The 14,260-nt window shown below is 27.6% G+C and overlaps 1 protein-coding gene across 1 annotated transcript; it reads left to right on the top strand.

Annotated features, from left to right (window-relative positions):
* Positions 1–8,377: 8,377 nt before the first annotated feature.
* Positions 8,378–9,190, top strand: LOC139840698 (uncharacterized). The gene has a single exon (XM_071830947.1). The coding sequence runs from the start codon at positions 8,378–8,380 to the stop codon at positions 9,188–9,190; it is 813 nt and encodes a 270-aa protein (XP_071687048.1).
* The last annotated feature ends 5,070 nt before the right edge of the window (positions 9,191–14,260 follow it).

Genomic DNA, 14,260 nt, shown 5'->3' with positions numbered 1-14,260 from the left:
AAAAGATGGGCTATGAAGTTCACCTTAATAGCAGATAGATATTCCACGCAAGTTACATGATAGGGGTGTTGAACACGGAGACCTCAACCTAGAGATATTATGTTTGATTAGTTAATGTCTAATAGACATAAAGTTTGTTTATTAATATAACAAACTATATTAACAGTAACCGTTCTCGAGAAAAGTTGTTAATGTACTTATTTAATTACATATATATAAGTGATAATATACTTAGTGTAATTAAGTGTTACTATATAGTTAAATGTATAAGTTATACTAATAATAGTATTATTATTTTACTTTAATCAACTATTATGTATACCTATCATTATATGTAACATCTATAAATATACTTCTATGTGATGCATACATTTACATATATATTCTTTATTATTATTATTATACATGTATGTATTCATAACTATATGGTATATACATTTTAGATGTAGGTGTTACATATAGATAAGTGTAAGATGATATATATATATATATATATATATATATATATATATATACACACACTTATTGCTTTTTATTATTGTGTTTACTAACTTATATGACTTACATAATACACATTCATACATACATACACACGTACCTATACATACATATATACACATACATATACACGTATATATATTTACATATACACACACATATACATACAGTGTATACATGCACATACATACGTATGCATGCATGCATGCACATGTATTATTATTATCATTACTTCTCACTAAACATAAAATCATGACTTTTATTCATATCATAACCTAATAACACTAATATTCCTCACATGAAATCATAACCTTATTCAAGTACTTTAATCATGACACTCAATCTTATTAACATAATAACTAATCATCAATTTTACTAATACTTCAATAATAAAGACCCTTCTTCATACTTAACTTATTAATCCCTACACGATTTACTTTTATTAATTCCTAATACTTCATGATAAATTCCTATTCATAACTCTTAACTATATTAACTAGTTCAACATAACCTAATGCTTTTAATTATAATCATTATCATTATTCATGCAAGATTTATTGTTCATACATAATTCATACTTCATATTCATAACCTAAACTTTTACTAATCATAATACTTTTAATCTAGCTTATTAACAACCATAACACTTTTTAATTTTTACAATCTTATAACCATAACCTTTATTATCTTTTAACATAAAATCATAATCTTTAACCTTAACCTTAATACTTCATGATCATAATTCACAACTCTTTACTATTAACTAACTTCATGATCAAACCCATTAACCTTTTTAATCATAAACATAATCATTACTTTACATTCATAATCTTCTTTTAATCTTATTCATATTCATAATTCATTAACAATATATACATGACATAATACTTAATATAATACTTACAATCTAGCTTGTTAAATCTCATAATTCATTATCTTCATTATCCTTTAATCTTATTCAATAAGTTAACTAGTTATTACTACATGATCATAATTTGATTTAGTCATACTTATAACAATATACATATAACCTTAAAAGTAATAAATCTGAAACAAGATCAAGCTAGGGTTTAGTATACCTTAGAAGCTAAAGATCAAGACTAAAGATGACGATGTTGATGTGTAGCAGAAAACAGAAAACAGAAGCAACAGAAACAGCAAATTACTACCCAAAACAAGGTCCTTTTGGGTCCTTTTTGTTCGACAGAATGCAGCAACACACAGCAGCAAAAACCAGAATAAAAACGCAGCAACAATGGGATGGTTGTGGGCTGTTGATAATGCTAAAAATGAACATATATTTCATAGCATTATCCCTCAAGAAAGACAAGCTTTTAGTTGCAATTGTTCTATTTACAAGTAATATTCGTTTAAATAATAAAAGGTGAAGACAAAAGACAGATTCGACGAATTGAAGACGCAAATGACCAAAAAGCTAAAAAGTACAAAGTACAATCAAAGTGGTTCAAATTATTGGTGAGAAACGTCTCAAAATTACAAAAGTACAAGACGCAAAACGCAAAATACAAGATATTAAATTGTACGAAAGGACGTTCGAAAATTCGAAACCGGGACCAAAGTTAACTCTCAACGCTCGATGCAACGGACTAAAAATTACAAGTCAACTATGCACATGAATATAATATAATATATAATTAGTTCTTAAAATTATATATATATATATATATATATATATATATATATATATATATATATATATATATATATATATATATATATATATATATATATATATATATTATATTTATAAAACCGTCGGCAAGAAGAAACAAACTCATGTGAGCTAGAAAAAGAGGCCATGTGATCGCATGGCCTGGCAGTTATAATACCATGCGATCATATGGTGAACAGTATCTGGTCACACTCCTATAAATTTCGCAGTTTGGTGATCAACTTAACAAATCTTTTTCTTTATCTATCTCTCACTCGTATATATATATATATATATATATATATATATATATATATATATATATATATATATATATATATATAATTTTAATTTTAATTTTAATAATAATAAGGGTATGTTAGCGAATGTTGTAAGGGTGTAAGTCGAAATTCTGTCCGTGTAACGCTACGCTATTATTAATCATTGTAAGTTATGTTCAACCTTTTTAAATTAATGTCTCGTAGCTAAGTTATTATTATGCTTATTTAAGCCAGAGTAATCGTGATGTTGGGCTAAATATTAAAATTGGGTAATTGGACTTTGTACCATAATTGGGGTTTGGACAAAAGAACGATACTTGTGGAAATTAGACTTTGGGCTATTAATGGGCTTTATATTAACTAAATGATACCTCGTTGATTTAATATATAGACTTATAATTTGACGTATTTATATATAACCACATATGCTTGACTGGGTACGGTGGGCGGGATATCTATAAATACCAATAATTGTTCATTTAACCGGACACGGAACTAGATTAATAGTTAATAGACTTGTTGAAACAGGGGTGGATTACATTCAAGGGTAATTGGTGTAATTGTTAACAAAGTAGTAAAATCTTGGACTACACGCAGTCGATAACCTGGTGTATTCATTAAACAAAGTATTAAGACCTTGTTACAATTCGAATCCCCAATTAGTTAGAATATTTGACTTCGGGAATAAGAATAATTTGACGAGGACTTCCGTATTTTATGATTATGACTGATGGACTATTATGGACAAACCCGTATGGACATATCAAATAATCCAGGACAAAGGACAATTAATCCATGGGAATAAACTAAAATCAACACATCAAACATCATGATTACGGAAGTTTAAATAAGCATAATTTCTTTATTTCATATTTAATTGCACTTTTAATTATCGCACTTTTATTTACTGTCATTGTATTTAATTGCACTTTTAATTATAGTACTCTTTAATTATCGCAATTTTATTTTATAGCACTTTTATTTATCGCAATTTCATTATCGTTATTTAATTTACGCTTTAATTTAAGTTATATTTATTTTTAACATTTTACATTAGGTTTTAACTGCGACTAAAATTTTAAAACCAACAAACCGGTCATTAAACGGTAAAAACCCCATTTTATAATAATAATACTACTTATATATATATATATATATATATATATATATATATATATATATACTTTTACAAATATAGCTTTTAAAAATATAGCGTTAAACTTGGCTAAGATCCCTGTGGAACGAACCGGACTTACTAAAAACTACACTACTGTATGATTAGGTACACTGCCTATAAGTATTGTAGCAAGGTTTAGGTATATCCATTCTATAAATAAATAAATATCTTGTGTAAAATTGTATCGTATTTAATAGTATTTTGTAGCAAAAATATAACTATTTTGTATACACCTCTATGCACATCAGCTGTTTTCACTCGCAGAAGCAGCAAGAACACAGCAGGTTTCGTGGTGGTTTACAGGCTACTTTGGGAGCTGTTTGAAGGCAGTTTACAGCAGCAAAAAAAAGGCTGCAAGGTGTGGCAGTTCGGGCTGCAAGTACAGCAGCAAAGGTGGCGGATGGAGACTGTTTTGGTTCGCAGAAACATCAACAAAACGCAGCAATAATGAGCAGCTGCTTGGGCTGTTTTGATGGCAAAAATAGTAAACAGGCTGTAGAAGATGGCAGATTGCAGACTATTTTGGTGGATTAATTGTCGACTGCGGGAGATGTTTAAGGGTTTGTTTTCAGTCGACTAATGCAGATGGTTTTAGGGGTTTGTAGTCGACAGATGGCTGGAGGAATTGTGATGAGTTTATAAAAAAAAACTTGAGAGTATTTATAGGCTAGTTGGTTTCCTAATTGCTCTAAAGTTATTTGGTGATCAAGGCACTAATTGGAGTTAAACTAGGATGAGCATGCTTAAGGATCAAGTCACAATTTCCCTAATCCTCTAAACAGCCGATTTATTTGATACATATCATTCTTTTTTTTTATACAACATATTATTATTTATTTATATTTTTTTTAATATTATTAATATTAGGGTTATATTTATTTAATTACATTTTATTTATTTATTAGACCTTAACTTTTATAAATTTTTAATTTAGTTCATATCATTTCTTATTATCACTTAAATCCTTATTAGTTTCTAAATTAGTTTTAATTTATATAATTGTAATTGTTATAAGGTTAGCTATTAACAAAGTAATTTAATTTACATATACGTTCATAATGTTAATAATTCATATAATTTAATTTACGCCGGGGTTAAGGTTTATATTATTAATTTAATATTAGGATTAAGACTTATAATATTAATGAACCTTTAAGGTTAGAGTTTAGATTATAAATTACTATTAGGTTTAGGGTTTCAGGTTTAATTACGAGCATTATTCATAAGGCATTTAATACGTCTTGATAACAACCCTAATGATGAGACATAAAACAAGAAAACGAAACCCTAATTAGTAAATTCAGAATGGAAAAATGAGGGTTGTTATAAAAACACAAACCCAGGAACAACCATCGAATACCAATGAAACCATCTCCAAACACCATATATCATCACCGTCACCGTTGAGCTTCTTTTTCTCCATCACTACATCGCCACCATCTTCATCTTTAACCCTACAAGAACCACCTCAATAACCAACACCTAAACAGCCACTGATCAACCACCACATAACCACCCTCGATTATCACCATAACCGTTACCATCTTCAACCATTATCTCTTTCTATTACACTTTAATTTCTTCTAAGCCGATCATCATCAATATGTGAGCTGCAAATCACTTCCTGTTTATACACCGAATATAACTCAAGGACCACCATCACCACCACAATCGATTAATTGTTGCTTTGTTCGAGTTCTTTCTAAAGCAACTAGGGTTTCTGTTTTATGCGGGACACAAAAACCATCAATCATCATACAAACTTGCTTTTGTTTCATGTTTGGTTTCTTCTGTTCGAAAGGGATCACAAGCCAACTGTTGCTATCCCATTCAAACCATCACCAAACCTATTGAATTAATCATTGTTAACTGTTACAGTGCTGTTACACTTTCTGTTGTATTTTAAGTCGAAACCCAGCTCAAGGACTAATAAAATAATCGATGATGATAGTGATGGAGATTTTGGATCGAGCTGCTCCTTTTTCCTGCTTGGCCGACAAAAACTAAAGTGGTAAACCCACTTTTGCAACTTAGGGATTTTTATATTACTAGTGGCCATTTGTTTTCTTTATAATCGGGCAACTATATAGTTGCCATATCATTAGCCAATTCTTATTTATTGAAGCCCAAAATCCTTATTATTTGTATAGTAAGGCCCAACACTTGATTGGCTATTTATTTGGTCCATTTACGAGTGACTATGAGAAATTGAAAACAAATTGATAAATGAAGATGATTCATGTTAGTTATTGATGGTAGACATGATTGAGAAGGTGATATGATAATGATGAGATTATGGTGTACGCGAGAGAATGATGACAAAATGAGTTGATGAACATATCACGATGATGCTCATCATGATGTGTATGATGATTTTATGATAATGATCGTGATCATGTTTTGATAACATGATAGTCTTTGATGATGTTAAAATGATACGTGAGATGATTGATGACGATTAAGTTAATATAAGATTTGATGATGCATGATTATGATTAGAAAATGACGATATTAGATTAAGGTGATGATGGGTTAAAGAAGAGTGTTCAATTATGTATATAGCTCATTGTAGTCTTGATATGTGGACGTTTTGTTTAATAGCCGAGAAGTTGTATTTTGTCCATGGGTTAATGATATCAGGATGCGGTATGTTGATGATTTGATAATATGATTATAATACTGTAATGATGAATGAAGTAAATGATAAACGAAAACAACGATTAAGATTAATAATAATGACGATAGAAATAAGAAGGATATGCTAAGCAGTTCTCATACGCATTATTTATGTGATCGAGCGAGTTAAAACAGAAATGAAATGATAGGAGGAATGGTTTGGGTTGTTATCGGTTAGCGGGACGTCGCGGGTTCAAACCCGGACTTGGGCATTTTTTAAGGACTACTTCTTTGAGGTAGTATTACTAATACCTTTATTATTATTATTATTATTATTATTATTATTATTATTATTATTATTATTATTATTATTATTATTATTATTATTATTATTATTATTATTATTATTATTATTATTATTATTATTATTATTATTATTATTATTGTTGTTGTTGTTATTGTTATTATTATTATTATTATTATTATTATTATTGTTATTATTATTAATATTATGATTAATGTTATTAAAATGTTAACGTTAGGTTTAAATATAAAATTAAGGATTAAGTTAAGGATTTAAAATAGGTTAATGATATGATTATGATTAATAAGAAAAAGTATGATTAAGTTTATAACAAATACCCATTATTTTTGAAAATTATTAACATTATTAATATTAAGTATTATTATTATTATTATTATTATTATTATTATTATTATTATTATTATTATTATTATTATTATTATTATTAGAATTATCATTATTATTATCATTATTATTTTATTATCCATATTATTATTATTTCTAACAATTATATTATTCTTTTTACATTATTATTATTATTATTATTATTATCATTTTTATTATTACTAATATCGTTAATATTTTTATAAAAACCAAATTATTATTATTATTATCAATATTACTACTAATATTATTATCATTACTACAATAAAAATTAGTCATGTAGAAATATACTTAACTAAACTATATTAACATTTTATTTATTTAAAGTATATAAAATAAATACATTTAATTAAGTTATTAATGAAACATATAATTTATTAATATAACAATTATATCACTAATAATTATATATAAAGTTGTTTGATTACAATGTGTTAATATATATAATTGATATAGGTTCGTGAATCCGAGGTCAACCTTACACTTGTTCAATGCCGTCATATGTATTTTTACTACAAAATACAATATCGTGAGTTACATTACTCCCCTTTTAAATGCTTTTGCAATATATATTTTTGGGACTGAGAATACATGCGCTTTTATAAATATTTGACGAAATAGACACAAGTAATTAAAACTACATTATATGGTTGAATGATCGAAGCCGAATATGCCCCTTTTTGCGTGGTAGCCTAAGAATTAGTAAACCGATATACTAATTGATGTGAATCCTAAAGATAGATCTATTGGGCCTAACAAACCCCATCCATGGTTGCGGATACTTTAGTACTTCGATGTTGTTTTATCATGTCCGATGGATGTCCCAGAATGATAGGGGATATTCTTATATGCATCTTGTTAATGTCGGTTACCAGGTGTTTAATCCATATGAATGATTATTTTTGTCTCTATACATGGGACGTATTTTTATGAGAAATGGAAATGAAAATCCTGTGGTCTATTAAAATAATGAAAATGATTGATTATGATAAACAAATGAATTCACCAACCTTTTGGTTGATACTTTAAAGCATGTTTATTCTCAGGTATGAAAGAAATCTTCCGTTGTGCATTTGCTCATTTTAGAGATATTACTTGGAGTCATTTATGACATATTTCAAAAGACGTTGCATTCGAGTCGTTGAGTTCGTCAAGATTATAATTAAGTCAATTATAGTCAGATATATTATGAAATGGTATGCATGCCATCAACTTTCAATGTAATTAAAGTTTGTCTTTTTAAAACGAATGCAATGTTTGTAAAATGTATCATATAGAGGTCAAGTACCTCGCGATGTAATCATATGTTATTGTATTCGTTCTTATGGATTAGGACGGGTCTTTACAACATAAGTGAGGATGGTAGTTGTCAAGATCAAAGAGCAGAAGCATGTCGTCTTTTGAGGACATTATTAAAGTTTGATTTTGTTTTTTGTCTACACTTAATGGTTGATGTCTTGGAGATCACAAATGATTTGAACACAATATTGCAAAGAAAAGATCAAGACATTGTAAACGCAATGCATCAAGTGAGGGGTTCTAAGACAAGACTTCAATGTATAAGAGACAATGGATGGGAACTACTTTTAGAGAAGCTTAGTTTGTTTTGCGAAAAAAATAATATCGAGAATACGAATATGGATGACCCATTTTATGATGGCATAAGTCGTCGTAGAGGTTCACATGTTAGTTCATTACACCACTACCAAGTGGATGTATTTTATGCGGTCATTGATATGCAACTTCGAGAGCTAAACTATCTTTTCAATGAGGTGAACACAACATTACTTATTTCTATGGCTTCTTTGAACCCAAGTAAGTCGTTTAAAGCATTTCAAGTGGAAGATCTTATTAAAATGGCCGATTTCTATCCTTCAGAGTTCCTAAAACATGAGCTTGGATTTCTTAGAGGACAACTTACGAATTACATTAATGATGTACGTGGTGATGAAAGGTTTAGTGATTTGAAAGGAATTGGACACCTTGCAAAGATGATGGTTGAAACAAACAAGAGTATAATATATCCGAAGGTGTATCTTCTTTTGAAACTTGCATTGATTGTGCCCGTTGTAACATCTACCGTTGAGCGTGCATTTTCAGCAATGAAGTTAATAAAGAACGATTTGCGAAACAAATTGGGAGATCAATTTATGAATGATTGTATACTTTCATATATTGAGAAAGAAGTTTTAGATGATATTAGCAATGAAGCAATTATGGATGAATTTTATCGTATGAAACCTCGTCGACAAATGTAAAAGCTTGTGAATATATGATCTTTTGTATAAGGGTAATGTTTGTAAAAATATCAATTCCATAATGATACTCTTTTGTATGATAATTGTTGTAATGACGATAGTAATGAATATGAATAACCTTATAATTTGTAATGTATTATTTAATTTTATGTTTTTTAATTCGGATGCGACCCGACCCGACCCGATTTGACCCGACCCGACCCGATTTGACCCGACACATTCAATATTTTGTGCAAGAAAATTATCGAATAAATTTTTGTGACCCCATTGGATTTTAATCCTAGAATCGCCACTGTAACCCATCAAAAGAAATTTGAATAAGCAACCATGTCACAACCAGCCGCAGTTGAAACCAAAAATAATCACACATCTCGAACCGCTGTCTTTGTAGTCAGCCGGCTTAACTCAACCGTATCAGCAATACACAGAGGTATAGTTGCACCTATATTGTTTTCATATTTCTTGAGAGCCTTGAAGTCATGATGCCCCCATTCAGTGGCGGAACTAGGATATTTTTTACAGGGGGCGAAAAAAATTAAAAACCGTAGCAATTTTTTTTGGACAATATTTGAAGGTTTTGTGGCAAAATTTAAAGGTTTTTGGGGCAAAATTTGAAAGTTTTGGGGCAAAATATGTAAATTTTGGGGCAAAAAAAAATATCCACTGGGGTCAAAGTCGAAAAACTCAAAATTTTTACACTGAAAAAAAAAATCCATGGGTGCGGGTGTGAAGACCCGTCCTAATCCATCCGGACAACAGTTGATTACATCGCGAGGTACATGACCTCTATATGATACATTTTACAAACATTGCATTCGTTTTTGGAAAGACAATCTTTTATTTCATCAAAAGTTGACAGCATGTATACCATTTTATAATATATCTAACTATAATTGACTTAATAATAATCTTGATGAACTCAATGACTCGAATGCAACGTCTTTTGAAATATGTCATGAATGACCTCAAGTAATATCTTTAAAATGAGCAATTGCACAGCGGAAGACTTCTTTCATACCTGAGAATAAACATGCTTTAAAGTGTCAACCAAAAGGTTGGTGAGTTCATTAGTTTATCATAAATAATCATTTCATAATTTTAATAGACCACAAGATTTCATATTCTTAATTCTCATAAATAAACGTCCCATGCATAGAGACAAAAATATCATTCATATGGATTGAACACCTGGTAACCGACATTCACAATATGCATATAAGAATATCCCCATCATTCCGGGATCCTCCTTCGGACATGATATAAATTTCAAAGTACTAAAGCATCCGGTACTTTGGATGGGGCTTGTTGGGCCCGATAGATCTATCTTTAGAGTTTGCGTCAATTAGGGTATCTGTTCCCTAATTCTTAGATTACCAGACTAAAAGGGGGCATATTCAGTTTCGATCATTCAACCATAGAACGTAATTTTGATTACTCGTGTCTATTTCGTAAAACAGTTATAAAAGTTGCACATGTATTCTCAACCCAAAAATATAAAGGGTAAAAAGGCAAATGAAACTCACCTAATGTATTTTGTAGTAAAAATACATATGACTATATTGAACAACTGAACAATGCAGGGTTGGCCTCGGATTCACGAACCTATATCATGTATATATATATTAACACATATAATTGTAATTGAACAGTGTTGTATATATATATTTATTATAATATATTATTAAATTGTAACTTATATATATATATATATATATATATATATATATATATATATATATATATATATATAATGTGTTGAATCCAATATTTATATATGTGTTTATTATTTCTTATAATATCTTAAAATATTTTTATACACTATTTGTAATTTAGTTATTATTATAGTTACTAATATCTCATATAAAAATATAGTATGTAATATACTTTTTACATATAAGTCTCTTTTGTTTGCAAAATTAATATTTATAATACTATTAAGGTAAAAATATTAATACCTATGATAAAAATAATAGTTTTACTAATAATGATTCTCATAATAATAATATAGTTGTAAAAATAATAATTTTTAATAATAATACTAATAATGATAATGATAATATTAATATATAGTAGTACTTATGTTAATAGTGATAATAATAATCATTATAGAGATATCTATTCTGTTAATTAATGTTATAAGTTTAATTATAACCATTCTAATAATCATGTTAACAACAATAATGACATTATTACTAATACTTTTGTTGATAATACTATAATATTACTAACAATTTGTAATATGATACTAATAATAATATTTATAGTGATAATTTGTACTATGTTCATAAAAATGATAATAATAATAGTAATACTAACAATTATAACAATAATACTTAATACTAGCAAATAATAATAATAATCACAATGATGATAATAATAATAATAATAATAATAATAATAATAATAATAATAATAATAATAATAATAATAATAATAATAATAATAATAATAATAATAATAATAATAATAATAATAATACAAATAGAAACTACCTTAGGAAAGAGTTTAAAAAGATTTGTGCCTCATGCGAGACTCGAACCCACGACCTCCCGCTCATCCGCAAACGCACAAGACCACTCACCCGTTTTATTCACATCTGATTCTATTTTCATAACTAAAAATATAACCCGCCTGTCTAACTGTTTATCTCCCCTTCTTCATCATAACAACGATTCAAATCTATTCAGTAATCAAATTAAGTTACCGGATAAATTTTGACTTTTTAATAGAAGCAGAAAGATTTAAAACACGTTTAAATAAATCAACAAACAAAAAAAAAGTAACACAGCCTCCTGCTGCTGTACCAGTTCGCAAAAAAAAATATAAATTTTTGATTTTGATTTTCAAAACGTTTTAGCAAGAATTATAACTTGAATTATATTTCAAATCCTCATTAGAAACTTCTTGATTACTCAATTGAAACAAATACATAAGCCTGACTTCAAATTTCTTCAAGAACATGATGGTTTGACTTCTTACATTTAAACTTTGACTCTGCAATTAGAACTCAATATCACGAATTGAATTTTGATACTTTGCAGAAAGTTTTCTTATTTAATTCCTAACAAGAACACATTTATGGATTTTCAAATGGAACTAAAATTCGAATTTTGGCTGAAATAATCAAGAACAGGGGTACGGGACTGTTTTTCTTATTTTCTTTAAAAGATAATCGATTATTAGATGTTGTAATTGTCATTGATAATGAAATGGCATTTGAACGACTTCTCTCACAACATGAAGCCAGTCGATTGTATGTAAAGGAACAAAAAAAAATGAGTCGACAGGTTATATATTGGATCAGATAATGTTAAGAAAAAAATAAAAAAATAAATAAAAGTATTACTGACCACTACTGATTTTTTTGGTTGGATTCATGTGATTAAATCTTTGATTGGTACTAAGAATCAATTTACTACAGAGGGACAACGATGTATAACCAACTGAAGATGGAAACAAGAATATAATACAGATTATTAGGTACCTGAATTGATACATACTAATTTGTAATATATAGTTTTTATTATATATTAATAAGTAGTAAATTTAATTATATATATATATAATAATACTTTTTATTTTTGTTAATAGAACTTATAATAATCTAAATAATATAATACTAATATTATTAATAGTAATGATAATAGTAATACAATTTGTGATAATGATTATGTTAAATAATAAAAATTTTAGTAATAATAGTGATAAAATTTATAATTTTTCTACTATTAATAATAATAATATTACAAATTATACAGATTTTATATCCAGATATTGTATAACACTATACTGATATTAATATTAGTATTAATATTGATAATAATAATGAGAGTAATAATATTAATATAACATTTATATTATAATTTGTAATTACATATATTAATATTATTTATAATTAATTATTTAATATTTCATATCTATACATTATATATATATTTATTGATTATACATTTCAATATATATATATATATATATATATATATATATATATATATATATATATATATATATATATATATATATATATATATATATATATATATGTATATAGTAATAGTTATGTATAGAAAGTACTACTATATATAACTATGTTTTTCATAACAAGTTTTTATTACTTAAGTAAATTTATTTATTGTACACATACTGAAGCTCACAGTATAATATTATATATTTAATACCTTGTCAATGTTGATAAATTATGTTCGACATCATTTACATTCAATATAATCTATATAATTAAAATATCACGTTTTAGTTATTATGAGTTATCCTTCACAGAAACTAAATCACATTTATTTACACACACTCGTTCGTGAATCGTCGGAATTGGTCAAAGGGTAATTGCACATATAGAATCAGTTCAAAGTTTTTAGACTCAATATAATAGATTTTGCTTATCGTGTCGAAATTATATTAAGATCAAGTTTAAATTTGGTCAGAAATTCCCGGGTCGTCATATTACCTACCCGTTAAAGAAATTTCGTCCCGAAATTTGAGTGGAATGGTCATGGATGACAATAAGTATGTTTTCATGACACATATGAGTTGATAAATATAGTTTTATCATCATTGAGCAATATGGATAAAACAATTCGATTATCGAGGAGTACGAATGAGGCTTTTGATAATGCTAAAAATGAACATATATTTCATAGCATTATCCCCCAAGAAAGACAAGATTTTAGTTGCAATTGTTCTATTTACAAGTGATACTCGTTTAAATAATTAAAGGTGAAGACAAAAGACAGATTCGACGAATTGAAGACGCAAACGACCAAAAAGCTCAAAAGTACAAAGTACAATCAAAGTGGTTCCAATTATTGATGAGAAACGTCTCAAAATTACAAGAGTACAAGACGCGAAACACAAAATACAAGATATTAAATTGTACGCAAGGACGTTCGAAAAACCGAAACCGGGACCAAAGTCAACTCTCAACGCTCGACGCAACGGACTAAAAATTATGAGTCAACTATGCACATGAATATAATATAATATATAATTAATTCTTAAAATTAATTTATATATTATATTATATATAAAACGTCGACAAACAAGAAAACAAAGAAT

The sequence above is a fragment of the Rutidosis leptorrhynchoides genome, chromosome 4, assembly GCF_046630445.1.
Source record: "Rutidosis leptorrhynchoides isolate AG116_Rl617_1_P2 chromosome 4, CSIRO_AGI_Rlap_v1, whole genome shotgun sequence".
Lineage (NCBI taxonomy): Eukaryota > Viridiplantae > Streptophyta > Magnoliopsida > Asterales > Asteraceae > Rutidosis > Rutidosis leptorrhynchoides.
The sequence above is the reverse complement of the archived record's forward strand: the minus strand, read 5'-3'. Positions and strand labels throughout refer to the sequence as shown.